Source organism: Peromyscus eremicus, chromosome 1 (genome assembly GCF_949786415.1).
Source record: "Peromyscus eremicus chromosome 1, PerEre_H2_v1, whole genome shotgun sequence".
NCBI classification, from domain to species: domain Eukaryota; kingdom Metazoa; phylum Chordata; class Mammalia; order Rodentia; family Cricetidae; genus Peromyscus; species Peromyscus eremicus.
The window spans coordinates 2,343,118-2,367,154 of record NC_081416.1 but is presented as its reverse complement, the minus strand read 5'-3'; the positions used below and the strand labels follow the sequence as shown (position 1 = coordinate 2,367,154).

Genomic DNA, 24,037 nt, shown 5'->3' with positions numbered 1-24,037 from the left:
TTAGTGAGAAGCTGTTGTGTGTCTCCTTTAATGTGTTGTGTTTGAGAAGAGTTCACATCACAGCATAACAGAATCCATCTCAACGAACTAACCACTTGCAGTTAGCATATCATTCAGTTATGGGAACACACAGTCAGAAAAAATCACGTTTTTAATTCCCCATGAGTAAACTGACAGGGAGCAGTAAAATCAGCACTGAAGGAACATGGAAACAGTCAGGCCTAATGAACCTACATAAAGAGAATTGTCTCCAAATCAAGGAAGTGTTCTCACCCGCCTCCCCACTGCCTCAAGCCTACGCTAGCAGCACACGTGCAGAAACACAATCGGACACAACTACCGCAATTGTTACTATCATTTTCTTTTGCCCTCAGGTGCGAACCACCTGACAGCTACATGCTGAGTCATGCTAACAAAACTAAGCCTTTCACTTTCTTTAATAGTAAAATTACCATTACTGAATCATTATCATAAAAAGTGCATTCAAGTACATTACCACTTATTTTAAATAAACACCAATTTGAAACAATCAACTTTGAAAACCTGCATAAGTTTTTTTTTAAAATCCCTGATTACATTTCTATTTATTCACTGTGGTAGTCTGAAACATTGTATTTTTAGAAACTACCACTTAATTTCCTCTAAAAACAAAACAAAACAAAAGACCCATGTAATATAGAACGGCAGTGAAGAAAAAAAATATGTGCTTGTCACTTATCTTCACTGTGCATAAAAACTAGAGTGAAATATGGTATTTGTGCTACGAGAGTGTGTGGGAAAACACAGTTAACTTGTGGAACAGAAAATATGGTTTACCAAGGTATTCCTTTTAAATTCAAGGTTTGGACTTCCATTTTAGTTCTCTGTTCTGCAGCTGGAACATTACCCCTGACGTCCTTGGCAAGCTGTGGACATGGGGGCATGTTTTTCAGCAAAGCGGTTAACTGTAATCAACTCAGACCTAAGAGACCTTGAAGCTTGATGCCACCTCTGGAGCTCTACTACAGATGGTCTCAGCGCCCCCTACAAAATGGACTTCCAGGCTGCTTCAGTTTCCCCATCAAAAGACCAGACCTAAACAGAGCCTCCTTTGGCGACTTCATTTCTTTAGATGGAGTCTTGCAGTGTGACCCAAACTGAAGTCCAGGCTCAAGCAATCCTCCTGCCTCAGTCTCCCTGGTGCTAGGGCTGCACATAGAAGGCTTGGATAAAAGGGTGCATTTTTAAGATCATTTTTAAGTTCAGCGGTCTCTGTTTATCCAATTATTGGCAACCACCTTGAATTTCAACATGCCTAAATTTGAAGAGTAGTATGCACATTCCCTACAAAGACATCAACATATGAGTTTCCTGCCACCTTCTCAGGGAAGTCATACGTCATATAGAAAGGACCCTTACCCTATAAAGAGCAAAAACTACCCAGAAGATGCATTTTGCTAAACAGCTTACTTATGTTTATAATTGCTACTTACAAAGTGATACCAGCAAAGAAGTGTGTGGCCAGAGCAAAGGAATGTCCAACAGCCCTTGACAGTACACCGGATGAGCCATGTGCTCACCGACAAGGACTCGAGAACACGCCGCCTCTGGTTTCGGGTCAGCAGTGGGAACTGTCCATCTCTGCAGTTTTCCCACCGCTGTCGTCTTTGCGTTCCGGTTGTGTTTCGCCTCCTTCCTCCTTGCACTGAGTTGGGTCTTTTTCAGCAGCCTGGTCTTTGGTTTGGGGTCCATGTGTGGAAACAGGATCTAAAACTACAACTGGCTCAGCTTGCTTTTCACTGCCCACACGTTTTCTCCTGTATCCACCTTTACTGGGAGGCCTATACGAAGAGAGTTAAATAGAAAAATAACTAAACAGAGAAAACATTTGACTTTCAGATTCCTGGATTCAGGAAAATAACAACAAAAAGAGTTCAAAGTCTAACCAACATGCATAGCATGGTAGTCTTTGAGATGCAAGGCTTAAAAAAAAAAAAAAAAAAAAAAAAAAAAGGAAGCAGCAGCTATCAGATTACATCACAGGAGCAGAAGGCCAGGAAAGAGAAGGCAGGAAAAGTCAGAGCGATTGACTAGGGAAGTTCAAAGGCCAACTGCACCTTACCTGCGTGATCGCATACTCCTCTCGGGAAATACACAGCTCCACGGAACATTCCCAAACACCGCCCATGCCAGCTCTGTCCTACCTCCCTTGAAGGAGCCAAGCCAGCCCCCCACCCCCTCTGGCCCCCAGCACAGCTGTTTGCAGCTTAGCTGTGAAGAGGCTGCATGGAGAGGGTTGGGGATCAACCTGGCTCAGTGATGGACAGATAGATGAGACTGGCAGCCAGCTGTGCCCACCACAGCCATTACCACCCAGGAGGGAGTCCTGACCTCAGGAGGTGGGCGGAGAAAAGGGCTGATGGGATAGTTCAAGGAATAAGCTCCAACCCTGAGTGACCAGAAACTTCTGTAGTCAGGAGAACGTGGTTCTTGAGAAGTTTCTTACAGCATTTTAGAAGCCGTTTCCTTTCCCTCAGAAGTTGCTTCCCTTCTGGTGCAAGAAGCTACTGTTTTTCATGCCACGCAGGTGACATTTCCTTGTGGGAACAGAGGTGACCCTCAAACATACTTTTGTCATGTGTCAGGCTGTGGGCCCTGAGTCCTCTCAGAAGTAATGGTCAGCACCTGCTCTAGGCAGGTTCTGGGCTGCAGAGCTTGCCTAGAGGGAATGTGGCAGCACTAACGTTCTCAAGACTATTCTGGTCCTCCTGGCCAATTCCAGGAAAAGACTTCTTCATTCCAGAGAACCACGAGCCAGGACCCCACAGGCCCACTTGATGTATGATGGAGAGCTACTGCTTAGCATCTGCTCACGGCTCTGCCTGTCCGCGCCAGTTCCCACTGCCCTGACCTCTTGCAGGTCAGATCTGAGCTACTTTCACATGTGGTGCTTCTCCCTTTCGGAACTTACCATAGTTAATTAGATGTTACTTATTTGTCTCGCTGATGACGTATGGGGCGGGGACTGTTTAGTTTTGTCTAAGATTCTATCCCCAGCACCTATTGCAAATCATGTGTAAACAAATAAATAGTAACTAGAGAAGACCCAGATCAAAAGCTTTGGTAAGAATGGACCTGGGGGTCTCTTCTATACATGGAAACAGAACAAATCATCTGTTATGGAAGGTGGCTTGCATGACCTGTTCACAAGGCACAAAAGCCTGAACCCAAAAGACAACGCTTATCACCATGAGCTCCATCCAAATGCTTGAGAGTCATTCTATAGCTGTCAGACCATATCAAAGACATGGCTTGGCCATCACACTACGTGACTACCACACAGCATTGTCTTCCTTGGGAGTAGTGGAAGGAAGGAGATCCTCCAGGAATGGAGAGAACAGAGACCATGATGGCATTGTCCTTCTACCTTAGCCAATGAAACATTTCTCAAAACACCTGCTACTGTGTCCTAGAGATGAGTTGGGGTATCATTTCCTTGGTAGTACCTGTTCTGGCTTTCTCTGGTCCAGACAACATCTTATAGCTCATTATCACAAAAGCAAAGCCACTGATAAGAGCTGTTACAGGAATTAGACTCTGGGCAGCAGAGGACACTATTAGGTATAGTCTGTGGGAGTCTGCCATCTCTATGCATGAAGTTAGGTGTCCGGGCAGCTAAAAGGCAAGACAGCTGTAAATTGGCAGAGATGGAAGACAAACTAGAAATGCATCTTTCTCTGACAAAGGCCAATCAGGCTGATGCACCAGCCCTGCAAGACAAGCTGAGCCCTATCGCTTGGAACTGTACATGCATCAGAGCTGGGAGGTGGGCAAGCTGGAGAAGCTGAGAGGAACTGCAGAATGGATCCACAGGCCAGCCACTGCCACATGCCAGCTAGGTGAGTTAGCACATTATGCCCTACATAAGCTATCCCAGAGCCTGCTATACGTGAACCTTCTTGGGGTTTAAAAAAAAATGTTTTTAAAAGATTACTATCTCACTTCAGCCTTGTATACTCATGCACATTTCTCTCATAGCCAACTAGAAACTGGAAACAAACAAGTAGAGGATTCCAGGGGTAAAGCTGCTGCTTAGCTTAGGTTTTAGGTAAAAGCTGAGTAAGTTTGCAGGTCAAGTCCAGTTAGCTTCACCAGCTTGCTTGTGAGCCCGCTGCTGTCAGCCAGCCAGTCTGCTGGAAGCATGCACAAGTGTGTATCTCATTCTGCCATTTGGAGTGAGCAACTACCACCAATCCATACCAACCTTGGTTGCTCCTGTGAACTACTGTTTTCGTGCCCGTGAATCTGCAGGCGAAGGATGGTTAACAACTCCTAGCAAAAACTGTCTTCATCAGCTGGGGATCAGACATTTCCAGGAACTGCTCTCAGCATCCTGTGGCAGCAACACACAGGCTGAGCTGAAAACTTAGAAACCGTGGACTATTGGGTTGATGCTGTTTCTGGAACTATCTCTGTCACTGTTTTTCTGTCCTCAAGCAAGGTGTTTATCTGCAGTGTAACCTGAGAAGTCACTTGCTGGCCAGCCTGAGAATGGTTGACTTTCACTAAACTAGGCACAGTAGGTACCAGGCACAGCGGTACTGCCTGGGAACCCCAGGGAAAGAGAGAAAAGGCTGAGAGTGGTCATCCATCCAAACTGCCCTTTTATAGATGGAGATGGTGCTGTGTGTAGAGGGGGAGAGCCTGGCCTAAGAGCACACAGCTCATGAATGGCAGAGCCAGTGCGAAAGTCTGGGCTGCCTCCTTCCTGCCTCCGCCTGAGCTCTGAGCTATTTTCCAAATACAACATTGGTGCCACAGGGTAATTGTGGACATTTTTACTAGCTTATTTCCATTGTCTCCACTTTCAGATCAGCGAGGACAAAGTCCACTCCTCAAGCTACAGTTTGATATCTCTAGGTCCTTTCTTGGCTCCCTGGGGGAGCTGCTCAAAGTCCTTCTGGAATGAGAAGCCTTCCTCCCTGGGCAACTTTCTATCTCTATTCCCATGATGTCATTGATGGTTCACTTGACAGGATCAAGAATCACCTAGGAGACAAGAGGTATGCCCGTAAGGAATTACTTAGACTAGGTGAATTGAGGTGGGAGGACCTGAATGCGGGTGGCACCATTCCTGGGCTCATCTCCTGAAATGAATAAAAAGGAGAAAGAGCTGGTCTGTAGCATTCATTGTCCTCTGCTTCCTAATTGTGGATGCAATGTGAATAGCTGCCTCAGCCTCCAGCCACATCCTCCCTACCGCGATGGACTAACTGAGCCAGAATTAGTCCTTTCTCCCTTAGAGGATTTTATCTCAGCAACACAAAAAGCAACTATTCCGACGTCCTTCAGGAACAGCACTGAGAGCCCAGCCAGTGTCTAGAGGTCTGAACCCGAGGCTTCTCAAAAGCTCAAATCCCAAAAGCTCCAGCAGCAGTACACAGGGGTTGCAGACCACTGTTGCTCTGTCCACTTTCTACTTCAATGCGGCATCAAAGGATACTGGCTACAAAGAAGCAACTAAAGTTCATACTCCCAAACAGTCACGCACCCTTTCTCCTGAGGAGCAGAGTCGATAAAGCAAGACTGCTGAGTCACAGAGGGTGAGGAAGACTGTGGGTCAGTCTGTTCCTCTCCTGTCAGATGCATTCTCCAGGAGAGCAAGTGTTATCAGTCGTCTTGGGGCCCAAACTGCAGAATCTTAGCCAGGATTTCTCTTCTTTTTCAACATACTTATAGTTATCTGTGATCCACTCAAATCGACCTTATTTGTGGATCATTCTGGATCACACTTCAACAGTTGTTTCAAGACAAAAAAAAAAAAAAAAAAAAAAAAAAAAAAAAAAAAAAAAAAAAAAAAAAAACAAGGAAAAGCTAGGATTCAAGATCTTAATCTGCAACTCTGTCATGACTGACAGCCGCTGTCCTCCCGACTGCAGGAGAGTCAGAACAAGGGGCTCTGGCAGCTGGTAAAAGAAAAGATCTGATCCACACCATACTGGTGTGAGAAGAATCAGAACTGTTGCAAACAGTTCCACCAAAGCTGAACTTGGTAAAGGGATTCGGTGATTTCTCTGACCGTGTCACAGGAGACAGAAGAGAAGCATTCTATGCCCCTCCCCCAAAGCCCGTCATTGTTTGCATTCAATGAAATTCCTTTCAAAATCAACTTTCCACATCCCAATTATATTCAACAACATTCTAGCTAACATTTCGGCTGCAATTCAAATTAACTAATGCCCCAAAGAGCCCCTAATCGACACGGTTCTGAGCTCAATTGAATACAATCAAAGCTCAGGAAATGAAGGGGGGATGCTTATTTCATGCAAATTCTGAATATCGCTCAAGCTTAATTTTACTGATAATATAAAGGTGGGACATTTTGAACATTACAGTGAATGAAACCTTTAAGCGGTGAGAGTTATTTTATAAAATGCTACCTCTGAAAAGCTGATTGCCAAACAGTATAAAAATGGTTTGAGGCATAAATGCCAAGTTCATTTCTATTTCACTTCCGAGGTAACTATCTTTCAAATCGCAACAGCTGGACTATTTAACACAATCTGGTGAATCACAGTGTAGCGCTTCTCTGGTCTCCCAGTGGGGCGTCTGCATTAGTCCGTGGCTGCCATCCAACAAATGACGTACAGTGGCCGGTCTGAACTCTGTTTCATTTACAATAAAAATGGATAAAACCACAATCATATTTACCACCTTTAAGGATGGAAAGTGGAAAGATTTAAATTTGTCTTTATAAAGTAGTTTTCTGGGAAAACTCCAAAGAGGAAGTCGGTCTCTATTTCGCTAGTGTAAAAATAAGTCTTGCTCCCCGCCCCCCTTCCAATCCCTGCACACAGCAGAGCAGTGAACGGAAGTAGAGTTGCTGAAGCTAATGTTCATTGTTTCTTTCAGAAACTCTTGTTTTTCAGAGCTTTACATGCACTGGTTCAAAACTTCAAAAACGTTACATTCTAAACATAAGCTGAACACTTCTAATACTATCAAGTCTCACACTGGTGGAACTGGAGGTAGAACAAAGCTCAATATTTTTGGCTTTTGTAATTTCTAAAAATGGTATTTTTTCTCAAGGACTGTGTCAGTCTGTCAGTTTGACTCTGCTTTTTACTTGTAGGAAGACAGATTTACGTTTAAAGTATAGAGAGTATTACTTGCGTCCTGATTAACTGGAGTTCTTTTTGTCACAGGTAACAATAGCTGGGCAAAGACCCTGTGCCAAATTCAGCAAATTTCCTTTAGTTTTTTTTTAACTGCCATGCAGTGGTCCCTTCATGGCTGTATTGGTTTGTTTATTCTGCTAATGCCAGGAAGCAGAAGACAACTGATAGGTTCTGAACCTGGACAGCGCTCACTGGTAGAGCCATGGAGGCAACCCATGAACTCATTACAAAACACTTTTTGTAATGTGTGACACTTTTCTTTGGCTGCTGGGTTGGTTTTATACTGTGTTTCTTTGTTTTTATAATTTTGCACAGGTTTTAGTCCCTATGAAAATTCATTTAGATTCCAGGTATTTAAAAACTGAGTGTTATTTACAAGAAATATGTTAAAAGACACAGTCTTTCACAGAAATCACCAGAGCTAACACTGTTTCCTTTAAAATGAGCTGTGCACAACATGCATTTTCATACATATATGTATTTTAAGTTTTCCTTTCAATTTGCTGCATTTTATACATCAACCTTTAAAGCAGGAGTCACAAGGAATTCTGTCTGTTGCCTTATACCGTCATATACTTCCATGACATGATAAAGTATATTCCCGGTGAAATGTGTGGGTTTATCCCAGGCTCTGAAATTGCTTTTCCAGTCTTGTAAGTTACTTTTCTTTCAATCAAAACAGAACAAAACAAAACAAAACTTCACTCTTCCCCATGAAGCACAAATAAAAGGAAACATAAACACTGTTAAGAAACAGTTTTTAAAAACCTACAAAGTACCAAAGGCAATTTGCAGAAATGATACATTTTAGACAAAGTCCTGTAAAATCAGCCCTTGTAACTGGAAGCAAACATTAAGAGGCAATTAATTCGTTGAGAGAATGGAGAATTACTCAGCAGCACTTTAACAGTAATTTTGAGATTTACTCAACGGTATTTTACCAGTCATTTTTTCACTAGGTGTAATACATCCTGAACAATTAATCTGGAAGAAGTTGCTGTCTGTATAGCCCCTCGGAACACTGAGACAATACTGGCTGCTGAGCTTTCCAGCAGTACACAGGATAACTCCTGGTGGGGGGAAGAAAAAAAGACCAAGTTGGGGGATCTCAGCTTCCAGAGCATCCAGTTGTTCGGCTAATTTTGTTGTTAAAACTTAATTGTCCATGTACCAGTGCACACGGGGCTCCATTGTGGTCTTGCTCTGTGGAACAGAGCCATTTCCTGCAGTGTCCGCACACAATCAGCAGTGCTAAGACTACAGCCGAGCGCCCAGCAAATCCTTTAATTGTATAAGAGCATCAGATTAAGCAGGAACGTCCATGCGGCTCATTCTGCAAGTAGACTCTTCTCTGAAATAAATGTTTCCTAAGTACAGGGAAGGTGCCTCCCTCCCCCTCCTGCAATGTAGAGCCTACACACAGACAGACACACAAACACACACACATACAGACACACACACACACACACACACACACACACACACACACACACACACGGAAAAAGAGGAAAAGGAAGTGATGAGGAAATAGAGGGATGAGAGTAGCCAGAAGAAAGCACAGTCCTTTCACCACAGGGATCCACAACTTCCCTGGCTGACCACGCCTCTCTGAAGAAATGGTTACATGACCAACAAACAAACGCATGCCCCACCGAGACCAATGTTCGGAAGAAAGATTTTATGCAAAGTGGCTCTAAAAGTAAGTTTGAGAACAGAAATTTTTATTTGAGAACATATTTCAAAAGCTCAAACTCTCCTCTCCAATTGTGAAAACTAGTACTGTTCCATTTCATTTTTAAACATTAGATTCCCACTAGAAATAACAAATAAAACTGAAGAGACGAGTTAGAGGTCAAACAATGATTAAAAAAATCAGTCCTATTTTTAATTAAAAAATTGAAATGCATTAGCCTTTTTCCCCCCATGTCAATAGAAAGGTTTGACTGGTCACACCAACCAAGAGACATTTAAAATTTCTCTTCTATCAGCTGCCCCTCGCTATTCAGCAAATAGCTTACATAAGATGAACTCTTGCTAGAATATATCTGTATGGGGCCAAATGTCACAGGTATTTAGAAACACCACAGATCAGGAAATTAAATGTAAATTAAAATAAAAAATGGTTTCACTAGAAAAGGACACTTTTCTATTGAAATTGAAGTCCTATAATTGCTACATGGGTTTTGTGGTTTTCTTTCTTTCTTTTTTCAATTCTCCAAGGGCAGAAAGTGACCTGTGTTGAACCTCCCAAACAAAAAAAAATCAAGCTAACTGCCTGCCTGGTGGCTCAAAGGGACATTTAAAAGAACTTGAAGCTTCCAGTGTGGGGAGGGCCTGGGGCTCAGAACAGGACGCATTAGAAATGTGTTGGCTGGAGGAGTCTCCAGGAACTGTGCTTTTGACAACCTTTGAGAGGAGAGGAGTGCTCTGGGAAATTGCTGCCTATCAATCACTCCACTGTAGTGGGGTTTGAGTTCCCTTCCCCGTGGCTCCACTTTCAGTGCAAAGTTGCAAATGAAAAGTCATCATTTGGTTGGTTGTTTAATTGCAACTCACTGGAGGATATTCATTTTCGGGAAAGTAATTCATGGACGGACAACGCCCGGTTCAGACCAGCAGAGCCTCCTCCAGTTGAGACTGTTTGAGAGTGAAGAAGAAAATGGTGACAGCAGGAGAGACTCACACCTCTGCTTGGTTTGTGAGGCAGGGGCCTGTAAGATCCGATCAGCTTTTCCTCCACATTGAAGACCCACTTGTCGCTCCTCGCCTGCTACCTACCACAGGTGTACATGTCACACACATACACACACACACACACACACACACACACACCCATCACCATACACTTCAGACTCAGACCAAACTTTCAAAAAGGCAAAGCATAAATTGAAAATAATGATCAGCTGGGCAGTGATGCTGCACACCTTTAATCCCAGCACTCGGGGGCAGACAGGTCTAGAGAGTGATTTTCAGGATAGCCAGGGCTACATAAAGAAACCCTGTCTCAAAAACCCCCAACAAAATAATAATGATAATAGTGATGATGGTGGTGGTGGTGGTTGGCAGTGGTGATCAAATGTACCAGGGTTTGAGAATTCATTATTTTAAAACAAATAGCTTCATAGACAGCTTCCTTCACATGGCCACAGTATATTACCATTTACTACCATTCCTTTCTGATCCCTTGCTCTGGGTCAGGCATATTCAATGTATAATGTGTTTGACTTAAAAGAATTAAGTACTCCTAGCAAGTTTGAAACATCCAGGACAGTAAAAAACAAAAACAAAAACAAAACTATATATGGGTTGAGGAAATGGCTCAGTAGTAATAGGAGTGTTTGCTGTGCAAGCTTGAGGACCTAAGTTGAGATCTTTAGCATTCAGGTAAGAAGCTGCTGTGACTCAGCACTAGAGAGCACAGACAGCAAGATTCCAGGACCAAGCTAGCCAGCCTTGTCAAAATGGTAAGCTTCTAGTTCAGTGAGGAACCATATCTTAAAGTAGTTAAGTGGAAAGTGATAGAAGATATTCAACATTCTTCACTGGCCTCTGCAGGTACATGTACACACACACACACACACACACACACACAAAGGAAACTAACAAAAGACTAAAGTAGCTGGTATTATGATGGAACAATTTCCCAAGTTTATCTGGAAGAAAGCCCTTTTAGTGGAGGTATGGAAAAATTAAAACAATCTCTTCCCAATCACTCATTAAGACGATTTGCTAACCAGATTGGCTGTTTCAGAATGCTTTGTGCTTCTGGGAAACTCCAGGACATTTCCGTTGCTCAGGGTGGACTTAGGAAGACAATAAGAAACAGAAAAGAAGAGCTGATGCAGTCTATGAGCATGTATGGTCAGAGGAACGGGCACCCAGGAGCGACGTAACTACAGAACCTCCACCTCCTACAAGGGACGTCTTACATCAGCCTCCTCTCTTCCCTAAGCTCTTAATACGTAATGCTCTAAGTGCAGTCTATCAAGATTTCAGAGGAATTTAGAGTTAAGTTATCTGACTCAACTATTAACCAGAAGCAGTATTTTGGGTGATTTGTTTATTTCATTGAGCCTCTGTTTTCTCATGTACAAAATGGGAATAATGTCCATTCTATAGGTTTAGGATGATTAAAAGAACACATGAAAATACCTGGCTTACTGAATCTTGGTGAGAAACAGTATCAATGACTATAATTTATGGAAGCAAATCTCAGAATCCTCAGATCCCAAACTGGAAAATTGTTTCACCATCCACACTCTCCACCTGCCCACACATACACCCTGCCTACTAAGGTTTGGGCACATTCCTCTCAATAGGTAATTGTTTTAGTGTGAATACCTATTGATGATGAGGAAGAGGAAATATTAACTAAAGCACACACATGATGGAGTGGTGTGGCCTTTTCCCAAAACAATGTTTTTCCAGTTCAATGCACATGTATCCATCGAATTTACACATTTTGTTGACAACAGAGTTAAAATGTTTGGGATACCCTCCACAGGATTAAGATGGAGGACATGGCCACCCAAATAAGTATTTGGGGAATCTCATATTTACTGTTGAACTTATGCTTCTGTTTCTGAAATACTGATGATTGCCTACCTGCCATTAATCCATGTCCCTGTGGGATGAGGAAGCATAAGTAGTGAAAAAAAAAGTTGCAGCCTAAGTGTAGTGTGCCATGCTCTTCTATCCATGTGGTGGACACGAAAACATGCGTACACCAGCACTAGTGTACAGGTAATGGTTATTTAAAAAGCCAGAACCCATTTCCAAAGCCAAAGTTTTGGAAATGTATGTTAAGCATATAGTGGTGATTAAAATGGACATCATTTTTTTGGTTGATGCTACTGACATTAGTTCTCTTTCTGGACCAGTCGAGGGTCTCTGAGGCAGGCCCCACTTCTCACCTCTTTTCTCTAACCTGAAATAAACAGTTAGAAAGGACTGCCAGTATCTTTTTCTGTGACCAGGGATCTCTAAACCAAATGGATCCAAAAGCATTTGGGGCAGTAACGACAGAGCCAGACGGAGTAGACAGAACCCTGAGATTACCAGTAAAAGACAAATCACTTTCATTTGGACATGTAAGTTCTGATGCAGTGTTTAAAAAACCTATTATATTTCTGGGTTTGTATTTTAGAAAATCTACAACATATTATAAAGCATGCCATGGCTAGAAAACATATCTTAAAGGTGAACATTTACCAAGTGATGATGTTTCTTAGGGATTACTGAGGTCTTAGAGATAGAGAAGATTCAGGGGCATGTCTAATATACTGGCTTCAAGTTTAGTTTAGAAGAAACACAAAAAGAAAGTAAACCCAGAGAACTTAAATGACTTGACCAACGTTACCTGCCCAGCCAATGACCCAAGTCTACAAACTTAGCTTCCAGCTTCACTTTTGGCCTTAACTATCTATCATCCAAGCAACAGACTTTTAATATCAGATGGGTAAGAAATATTTCAAACATATTCCATAAACTACCTAATCTACGTGCCAGGCCTACAAAGTAGGTGTCACCACACTCAATTTGCTATGAGGAACCCTATGTCATAGGTTAAGTCACTTGCCAGAATGATAATGATGATGACCAGTAAGTAAGTAGATCAAAGATCCTTGGCTGACACAGAGCTCGGGTCTTGGAAATGACGGTACGTTCTTTGCCGCTGCTGACAGGTACAGGAAAGGACTGGATTAGAAAAGTGACCATGTTTGCTCGCCAGTCTTCTCTGCTGTGTGCAGGCTGAAACTGGAAACAGAAGTAGATCTGGCAGTTTGGGTTGTCTGACCTTGCAATACTTGGCTAGCCTATATTTGAGGCATTACAGCTGTCTGAAAGTAAGAAGACAGTTTCTTTACACAGTTCTGTAATGTAGAATTTTTTCTCTTTGATACTAAACATCCCACCTGTTGATTAACTTGAGTCAAGGAATCTTACTCCATCTTAGTTGTGTCAGCAGGGAGGAGCACAGAAGTAAAAACCAGGTTGACACTGGCATTTGCTGAGTCAGCTCTTCACCTCTTAGTGTAAAGGGAGGTTCCAGCACAATTCCTAACCCAGTTACAGTCAAAATAATGAAAGTCAAAGTCACTATGAGATTCAAGACAATAGAAGTAGATAGAAACCGCCCATTATAAACAACAGGACAGAGACTCTTTTCCTTCCTTCCTTCCTTTCTTCCTTCCTTCCTTCCTTCCTTCCTTTTTTTTTTAAAAATCATTAAAATAGAAGCAGAATAAATTAGATGCCCCAAGCTCTGGTTATCTTTTTCTTTCCTTTTCTTTTTTCCCCTTAAACCCCTGACTTTGTATATGTTAGTGTCATTCATTTTAATGAATCCTCGTACTTAAAGATTGAAACTAACTCTTACTTTCTTAATAGATTCCCAGGACATAAATTAATAGATATCTGATTTTATAATTTTTAGACAAGAGTCCTGTAACTGTCGGAAAGCCACACATGTTGATCTACACTTTGCAGGGTGGCTTGAAGCTTTCAGTTTTCCTATGCAGAAATTCCTTGGCTTCTGCTCTGGCATTCTAACTTACCCATTGGTAAGTGAGCCAACACTCCAGCTGAGCTGACAGGGAAGCTAGAGCTTTCTGCTATTCCTGTGTACTGTGAGTGTGATATCTTAATCTTGAGCAGGTACAATGGTGGAGAAGATGTGCAGTACTGAGCTAAATGCAAACAATTCCTTGGCCTTTAAAAAAATGTTTTCTTGAACTAAAGAATCCAACCAACAACCAATCAGAAAGTCTTAAGCTCTAGCCTGTGTGTATGACTGCTGTATGACGGGTATGTGCTATTCTAATGAGATGATATTTGGCCACTTTACTAATACTAAAGAAGATGCTTGTTCATTCACCCACTTATGGAGAGCCTATCATCTGGCAGGCACCATTCCTGGTGTGTGAAATACCACAAATACATAAAACAAACAAAAATAAAAATCCTATCCACATTTCATAGAGGGAGAAAAATAACCAACATGGTAAAGTATATGGTAACCACTGTGGGGAAAATGGAGTGGGACATGGGGAATCAGGGTCAAGGGGAACACAGCCAGGGAGACTACCTTACCGGAAAAACTCAGAGTGTGAGGGGTATGCTAGCCTTGTATCCATGGGGGGAGCATGGAGAGCTGAGGAAGCCCTGTTACTGTTACTATGGCCACGGCCATGTCAAGGACCAATGCCTCAGACCCAAGAGAAACTGTCAGAGTCTTCTCCCTGGGGTGAAGCCCAGAGGGATAGTAAATCCTTCCTCTAAGTGGGAATGTTGGCAAGTATGCACAAAACCTATCAACTGCAGCTTCCTCCTCCGAAGACTCCTGTTGATACCAGCCAACCTCTCCCCTGTGCTGCAGGTTTTGAGTAGCTGGTGCCCTCCATCAAAGTTCACACAATTCACCCCATACCAGCTTTTCTGCCCATGTCTTTCTTTTCTTCATTCTTTGCCACCCTGGTCAGGTTCCCAGGACCTTGCCTTGCAGGACACAACAGGGAAGGACATTCTTGGTAAAGTGGGTAGTGAAGCACCAGGCCCCAGAGCAGGCAGTGTGAGCAGCGGGTCACAGTGCAATGGGACCTGGCCAAAAACGCTAAAGTGGGAAGAGAAAGGGAGGTGAGGGTATCAGGGGCTACAGTGGGACACGTAGAGATGAGGTCATGTGGGGGGCTATTGGTTCAGTATGCACACGCCATAGTGTATGTGGGGGTGGGGGGGCTGTTAGTTCAGTATGCACACGCCATAGTGTATGTGGGGGTGGGGGGGCTGTTAGTTCAGTATGCACACGCCATAGTGTATGTGGGGGTGGGGGGGCTGTTAGTTCAGTATGCACACGCCATAGTGTATGTGGGGGTGGGGGGGCTGTTAGTTCAGTATGCACACGCCATAGTGTATGTGGGGGTGGGGGGGCTGTTAGTTCAGTATGCACATGCCATAGTGTATGTGGGGGTGGGGGTCAGAAGACAAGCTCAGATATCAGTCCTCACCTTCTGCCTAGTTTGAGGTGGGCTGTCTTGTTCACTGCTGTGTACACCAGCTGGCTGGGCTGCAAGTTTCAAGGGATTCTTATATGTCCACCTTCAATCACCACAGAGTGTGGGGGTTACAGATGCACGCCTCAGAGTCCAGCTTTCCAGAGGCTCTGGGGATCCAAACTTGAGTTCTCACACTTATGCAACAAGCATTTCACCTACCAACCCATCTACCCAGTCCTGCACTGGTTTTTTTTTTTTGTTTTGTTTTTTTTTTTGTTTTTCGAGACAGGGTTTCTCTGTGTAGCTTTGCGCCTTTCCTGGGCCTCAAACTCACAGAAATCCGCCTGCTTCTGCCTCCCGAGTGCTGGGATTAAAGGCGTGCGCCACCACCGCCCGGCCCTGCACTGTTTTTAAACTGACTTTCTAGGTTAGAATTCAGAGTGATGGCTTTCACTGTGACATTTTCCTACATCTGTAACCCCGCACTCTGTGGTGATTGAAGGTGGACATATAAGAATCCCTTGAAACTTGCAGCCCAGCCAGCTGGTGTACACAGCAGTGAACAAGACAGCCCACCTCAAACTAGGCAGAAGGTGAGGACTGATATCTGAGCTTGTCTTCTGACCCCCACCCCCACATACACTATGGCATGTGCATACTGAACTAACAGCCCCCCACCCCCACATACACTATGGCGTGTGCATACTGAACTAATAGCCCCCTACCCCCCCATGACCTCATCTCCGCGTGTCCCACTTGCTCAATACTATGAGGTAGGGCAAGATGGTTACAACCACCACAGTGGTTAGTATTAACTGAATGGACTTACTAGTCAAAGCCCCAAACAGCCCTGAAAATTACCCCCATGGTTCCTAGCAGTTTCTGGGTTCACTTAGAGAACCTGCAGCTAAGTCTGTCAGTCATCTCAAAGCCAAGTTTAAATGTAAGTGAAGGGAAGTGAATAATTCGCCTGCATATGCACAGAATTCTCAGATTCATTTGGTCTTGCTGTACTTGAAGCAAGGGGTTTTCAGAAAGGGCACTCTGACTTCTTAAATAACTGTCAATGTGAAAACACATGGCACCGGTTATCTCGGCCAAACAATTCAAGAATGGAAGACACAGCATTGGGTTACAAAGTTGAAAAGTTAATACAGCCACACATAATACTTAGATTAGTGCTTTAAGTAGATAAATTAAGTTGCAATGTGTCTCTTAAGCAGTCATTGAACAAGCAAGATGAGAAATAAATTGAGTTCCACATCGGCCTTCCTGGCATCTAACATCTCTCTGTCAACACACTGATCCTTTTCACTGTCAATTCAACACCCATTTTTCAGACCCTGGGCCTGCAATTATTTCATTTCCTTTCTTGGAAATGTAATTTCCACTGACTTTTGGAGAATAAAAGGCAGACAAAGGGAAGAAGGAGTAGCAGTATTTTCTGATTAAGATTATCTGTGCAAAGTGGTGAAGGGGGAAAAATCTATACACACATACTGAAGCATTTCTCAGAAACTAACTTGTCTCTGCCAAATTGCTTTTGTGTCTGGATATTGGTTCAAATGCTGCCAGATTGCTGATGTCAAATTGGGTGTTAAACAAACTTAATAGCAAAGGCAAAGAATGAATATGGATCATCTTTCTGGGAGATGTGCAAACAGCTCCTGGCAAAGGAAGGCAACAGGACTGTGAGAAGACATGCTTTAAAAAACCACAATGAAATTAGATAAGACTGTAAATCAGCAAAGAAGGCCATTCATTCCAAAGGAGATGGGGGATCTCAACAGCCATTCATTCCAAAGGAGATGGGGATCTCAACAGCCATTCATTCCAAAGGAGATGGGGATCTCAACAGCCCCAGTGAGAGAAGCACATGAGAGGAAGAAGATACCAGTGGGCAAAAATAGATCCAAATTGAATTTCAACTTCATTTGTCCAGGTTTCACCTTTTAAGCTCAGACAGCTGAAACTACAAAGGAGGGGCTCTTCCTCTCCTGACAGAACAGGAAATCAGAGGTTTAATTAACTGTGATTATAAGATTCGGCTGATCTGATTGGCCTCACCTCTTCCTTTTCATTAAGTGACAATCTAGCTGACATCCTGGCAAGAGAATTAGTGCACAAGTGTAGACTAATTTCAAATGGAGCTTGCTATTGTTATAAAACAAATTGATCCTCTACCACACTGGTCTGCAACACAGTCAATAGTAGGATTAACCCTGACAAAGTACCACTTGGAAGTTGGTCTCTATAGATAACCCTCTATGTGGTAGTCAGTCTCCAGAAAGAACAGGATGAGGGCACATCTTCCATGGGCCAGAAAACGAGGCTATACAAACACAGACTCCAAAGGAGTTGGGAAAGATCTAGTATCTTCTTCAGGTTAGGGAGCCGTTAAGAGTGACAGCCTAAAGACAGGTGTCTTCTGGTGCAGAAGTATCAGCCAGGTCAATTGTTTGTGCAGGAGGAGAACCCAATGGCTAACCAGTTCAGCAGGTATGGTATTTACTTTGGAGCTGAAGGAAATCACCAAGCTGGGAGCCTAGAAGCAGAAGCTGACTCAAAGGAGAGGGAAGGGGGATTGGCAGGCCACCTCAAAGTCTTTCTGAAGAGCAACAGATCAAAGAAATGAATATTAGTCATTACAGATTTGTCTACATTCTACTTAATAAAGAGCATTGTTACTTACTGAAACGTAACCTTGGAATTCGTGCATCCTTCCAATTTACAGGGCCCTTCACCTGGCTCAGGTGTTAGGGGACACGGGCTGTTGAATTCTGCCTCCAGAGTTTTCTTGTTCAAGGCTGTTTTTGTTACACTGGATACAGAACCCAACACTGGCATGGATTTGGACTCTGAGGTGGCTAATATCCCGGTAGGACCTTAAAACCAAACACATACCTCAAGTTTAATAAATCCGTATGATGCTTATTAATGGTACGAAAGATTAGCTGAAAAAGGCCACAGGAAGTAAAAAGGCCAAGTTGGTTAAAAAAGTTTAAGCACATGCTAAAAGAAAAAACAAAAGTCCTTACTAGAAGTCTACTTTGCTTTGGGGGTAACTCTACCTTTCAGTGCACCGGGACCATGCTGGGAAATTGTGTGCTGACACTTAAGAGGCCACAAAATCCCAGGCCACACTCCCTTCACTGACCCGGTCCTTAGCAATACTGCAATTGTGGGAACTGCTTCTTTTTTCCAAATATGGCTTTTCTGACAGCCCTACTTGAACCATTTTGCCTCTCAAGAGTTAATTCTTCCAAAAACTCAGCTCTGCATTTTAAACAGAAAATGGACCAATGTCAAAAGGTTCTTTCTAAAAGGCTCATGAAGACTTCTTGAGCATTAAACAGCTTTTTATGAACGTTTTCATTTTAATGTGAATGAGCAGTAAGTGGATTTATTGCCTCTTAAAAATACAGACACAAGATTATAAAAATTAAGTGGCAAAGAGTTTGGGCTGTTTACCTTCTGGTCTCTGCTGCTCTTTGGGACAGGATTTAATGGCTACAATAGGGCTTGCTACTGAAATTATTGGCACAGCGTTCTGGAACTCCTGGGCTAAAGCTAAGCCTCATCCCGTTTTCGCCAGGTAGTATGCCTCAAAGTATACCTATCTTAAAACTTCAGAAGGAATGCTTTTAACAGAGAAACTGACTAAACAAGCCACATATATGCAAATTAAATAATGTCAAAATGAAGTTAGAAGAAACCTTGAAGGGTGCCATTGAGAACAGAACTGATGGGAGATTAAAGAGTGTCATGGGGTTGGAATGTGGCTCAGGTGGAGAAGTGCTTTGCACAGCAGCATGGAGTCAAGGGCTCCATCTCCAGCATAAACTAGGCATGGCAGTGCACACCTGTAACCCTAACACTTGGAAGTTGGAGGCAGGAAGAGCCTCCTTCTTATACCTATATACTTGGTATGTAGTTCAAGGTCATTCTTGACTACATACCAAGTTCAAGGTGACCCAGAGCTACATGGAGACCCTGTCTCAAAAACTGGTATTACATAATACAAAACGATAGTAGATCCTAATGGATTTAGCTTGGGAGTTATATTCTTTCATGTGGCTATAACTATATCTGGAAAACCTATCTGATAGGGACTGAAAATCTGTTCAGCAATTCTACTGGACTCCAAGACACAGACCCACTCTGGTCTGGTGACAGGTGTGTGACTTTCTTACTTTATCTGGGCAGGCAGGGTGGTGTCATCATCCCTGAGTGCTCTGTTTAGAATGGCCCTTTCCTTCCAGCTACACTAAGCCTCGTGTTTCACAGGGACAAGGAAGACAGAGAGAAGGGCAGAGGGATCAAGCAAAGAGGCTTCTGGGAAATACAAAGTCTAATTCAAGATTTGCCTCCTCTCAGGTGTTTTGTCCTTGGTAACTTGACTGCCACACTAGACAGCATTAAGCCGCCTGTCCTTGTCGGAAGATCTCTTTCTGAATACGCCAACGCTTGCTGCTTGTTTCTACATCTGAAGCTACTTAAAAAGGAGGGCAGTGGGAGCGGGGCTCATGTTTTCCATACATACCAAAAAAAAAAAAAAAAAGGAGAGAAGGCACAGTGTTTGCGATGGTGATTATTGCATCCTATCTTTCCTAAGAATCTCTTGCTGCTCTCTGACATGTCGGTCTGGCAGGCTACCAGGCTAGCGGGGAAAAGGGAACAGCAGCTAGACCCAGGAAAACAAAGCAAAACAGTGGATCCAAAGGGCAGATGCCCAGAAGCCTGGGGTTGGGTCTACAAAGCCCAGCTACTTCCTGAAGTATCCTTCACTTGTTCACTCCCCATTTCCTGTAAGTCTTAGTGTGCAAGGGCAGTGTCACAGGCCCATGTGCGAGAGGCTCAAGCCTGTGCTTCACTTCCTGCCATCTCCCCATGAAATTTTCACCTTGTCATTTCATGAGCTTTAGAGAAATTTTCACCTGACCAACTCTGTCTGTTTGGTGCTTGGAAAACAGGGGCTTTGTTAAAGATAGTGAGAAAAAGCTTGTCAGCATTCATGTTTTCTTTTTTCCCCTTGGCTATTAGGAAACTCAGAGAAAATTCTGCTTAATTACAACTTACCCCTCAGTGTATACTGACTGTCTACTTCACCAATGACAGATTGTATTTTTTGTTCATATATTGAAAAAAATTTTGAGACAGGCTTATATGTAGCCCAGGCTGGCCTCCAAGTCACTATGTAGCTGAGGATGACCTTGATCTCCTGATCCTCCTGCTTCTACCTCCCAAGAACTGGGATTGCAGACCTGTGACACCATGCTGTTTATATGCTTCCCGGGATGGAACCCAGGGCTTTACATACTCTAGGCAAATACTCTACTAACTGAGCTACATCCCTAGTCCCCAGCTTGATTTAATTTTTATCTTTTATTCTAATTTCCCTGGAATGGGACACTGAATATTTCTACACTGGTTAAAAAAAAAAGTCAATCAATCAAACAAACAAACAAATAAAATGAGAGATTCTTATTGGGTCTCTAAAATGTGTTCCCTCCTCCACTTGTGGAAGTATTCCCATTCCCATATTGACTGAAACCAATGTGCTGGAAATGAACTCAGAAGCAGTGATTGATGCATGTGTTTGACTTAGTCCACGAGTGGAAAATGTTTTTGGAAAAAAGAGAAGGTGTAGAGCAAAACACACAATATAAATTATGGCAGTAAAAATGCCACAGAGTGAAGCCTAAAGCAGAGAGACCTGCAGAAGAACCCTCAGTTAGATTTTGGGATGGCTGTCAGAGGTATCAAGTTACCAAATGGATGAGATGAGGTGGCTGAGTGGAGGCAAAACAACAAAAGTGTCTCAGGACACCCCCTTAACTTCCCTTCCAGGTTGTTTGCTATGTGAGAAGTCCTTGTGTGCTATTTGTCAGAACAATTTCCAGACCAAACTAAACACTTAATATTTTTATGTCGATGCCCTTCCTCCTTTTTGGAGTAGGGTCTCTTACTGTCCCAGAGCTCACTCTGGAAGCTCAACTGGCTCTCTAGTGTGGGGGTCCACTTGTCTCCACCTTCCCATCAATGGTTTATTTAAAAGTGTGGGGATTGAACTCAGGGAGTAATTAACCATCTGTTTAGATCACTCATATGTTTATAATAAAACTTTAGCTGTTTATCTGGCCAATTTTGATTTGAGGGATCACTCAGTTGAGTAAATCCTCATGTAAAGCAGAGCTTGACCATCACAATTCCACTGTGAATATTCTAACAAGTCCAGCCAGGCAGGGTGGGTCATGCCTATAGTGCCAGCCCTAGGGAGGCTGAAGTAGGAGGGCTGCACAAGTTCAAAGCCAGCCTGGGCTACATGGCAAAAACCTTGTCTTTGAAACAAACAAAATCCTTGCAACTTCAAGTTGGTCAACATGAGTCAACATTTTATAGATTTAAAACTTCCCAATGGATTGTTTTTGACCAAGTTGAGTCTTACAAAAGCTCAGCCCAGTACCTCTCATTGCTGATTGATTATTAGTCTTCCTTTGCTGTGGTTTTTCAGAGCCGGCTTCCTGGCTAGCTCCAATGGGGAATCTTGATAAAGGTTTTGGCTTATTGCCATCATTGAAGTCATTCAGACAAAGTCAGAAACAGATCCTGTGATGCAATGCATGGATAATGATGTGGCTCAAACACCCAATGACTATGGGGAGCTCACAGCTGGTGGCAGAGCTGGAGTCCTTCCCTCATGTGGTTCACAGTCCCATGAATGAAATGGGTATGAAGAATGAAGATGATTTCTCTGTATTTGTTGTAAATGAGGTGTAATTCTCACTGAAACTGCAGATTGTGCCAGGCAGAGTTGGGGGCAGGGCACTTTTCATGTACCAGCTTACTTCATCTCCAGAATAATGTCACAAAGCCATTAGAGACACACGAAGAAACTGAGGCACAGAAAGGTTGAATAACTAGCCTAAGGACAAGCAATGGACAAATGATGGGATGGGACTGAAATTCAGGATGCCTGCTTACAGACCTCCACCTAATGCTGTATCGTTGACAAAATCCATCCTGATGGGGGGAGGACTTGAGGTCCATCACTCCCTAAGGAACTATTGGCAGTTAGAGGCTCCCAGGGAAGAAGGAGACATTTCCTTGGGCAATACAGCCACTGGTCAGCTGCCCATGTTCCTGTAAATAACCCCCCTCTCTGATGCCCCTGTAGACAACAGCAATGAAACATATAAACAACCAAAGTACAAAAACAAAACTCCATGAAAACAGAAGAGTGACAAGCTGGAAAATCGGTGCAGGGGAGGGGACAAGAAACTGGGGTGAAGGTGGTCAAAAAACCTCGTAGACACGCATGAAAAAAAACCACCCTGAATGTCTTTATATGGGGCTTTGTCCTGTGTGTCTCACACTAACCAGATCGGATCTACAAATGCTTGATTACCTGCAAATAAAGTTGCTGATGACTATGTAAGCATCCCATGAGGTGCCACAGACACTCTTTGCCCAGCCAGTACTTCTCACTCACATTAAAAAAAAACCTAAACATTTAATACTAATTTTTGGAAGATGATTCATGTTAAAGGTTTAAGGAAGGAGAGAAGGACCGTGGAGAATTCGAAGTCGCTTACTACTGCTATCTGCTTCTGCTGTCACCTTTCTGCGACGTAAAATCCTCTCTAACTCAGTTTCACTGTTCTCAGGGCCAAGGGATTTTAAGCTTCTCGAACTAGTGGATTTGTTAAGTGTCCCCTAAAACAAAAACAAAAAGGTTAATATAATATGCAAAAGAATATAAAATGCAAAACAATAAAACATCATCAAAGTCTGAACAGAATTAGGAAACAAAACAAATTACACACAAATGTATATGGGTTTCTCAAATGTGCACATACATCTCAATAACACCAAGTATTCGAAAAGACACTGCTGATGGTGGAGACAGTAGCTTCATCTCAGAAGAGAAGGCAACACAAGAACAACTCTTAGGGAGCTGACTGCAAAGATCAACTGGAGGGAGATACTTGCCCACTGGTGATGAAGATGCTGGTATGTATCCACGAAGGAGAGAATGGGTGCATTCCACTCACCTTGGAAGGGCATCTTCAGAGAGCAGCCATGAACTACTAAGCACAAATCCTCTCCGAGCTAGAGAACTGTGTGGCCTATGACTGAGTGAGTGATCCTGGCTGTACACCAGGTGGAGGTGGCATGGCTGAGAAGCAGCACTTCAGGGCCCCCAATGGTCTACCTGAAGGAGCAGGTTGAGCTCCCTTGACATTAGTGTGGGAGAGGAATGCTGTGGTCCTATAGGGATGGACGGACTTCCATCAGCCTGACAGACAGAACACAGATGCATTTTTTTCCAGTGCCCAGAACATACTACAGACAACAAGAGGCCATCAAGCTAGGTTCCTCCTGAAACCGGCCTTGGCTTTCTAAGAAGACAAAGACCACAGCAATGACTCCCCATCCAGGCCCTTCTTGAAGTACATGACCGAGTAGCTTCCCACTTCCTTTTCCACGGGAGTGTCTGAACAGAGCACAGGGGCATATTCCTCACTTAGAGGTGAGCATGTAGCTCATCAGCAACAAGACTTTCATGAAGTGCTCCTCCTCAGCTGTACCATAAGTGAAGGTTGGGGAGATCAAAAGACCTAAGATCTAATCAGAGGAAACGAGAAACAACCTACCAGATATAACATCTGAGCGAGACGTGGCTTTTGTCCAGCAAGGCTTGTAGCCAGCCCAGCCTCTGTATCGGCTGTGACCTTGCTAAGGGCTTTTATTCCTAATCCTTCCTAGCTTCCAGCTCCTGGAAGGATTCTGAGAATCCTATTGTTTAGAAATGGTAATTCTCTAGATCATTGAACAACAACAAAAGTTCCTTGTGAAAATCAGATAGTTACAAATCTCACATAG

The 24,037-nt window shown here is 43.2% G+C and overlaps 1 protein-coding gene across 1 annotated transcript in view; it reads right to left on the bottom strand.

Moving 5' to 3' along the window:
• The window catches only part of Shtn1 (shootin 1), a 104,312-nt gene continuing 80,275 nt past the window's right edge, over positions 1–24,037 (bottom strand). Inside the window, 3 exon segments of the mRNA XM_059255852.1 lie at positions 1–1,820; positions 17,844–18,036; positions 22,747–22,867. Coding sequence (XP_059111835.1) covers positions 1,598–1,820; positions 17,844–18,036; positions 22,747–22,867 — 537 coding nt within the window. The 3' untranslated portion in view covers positions 1–1,597.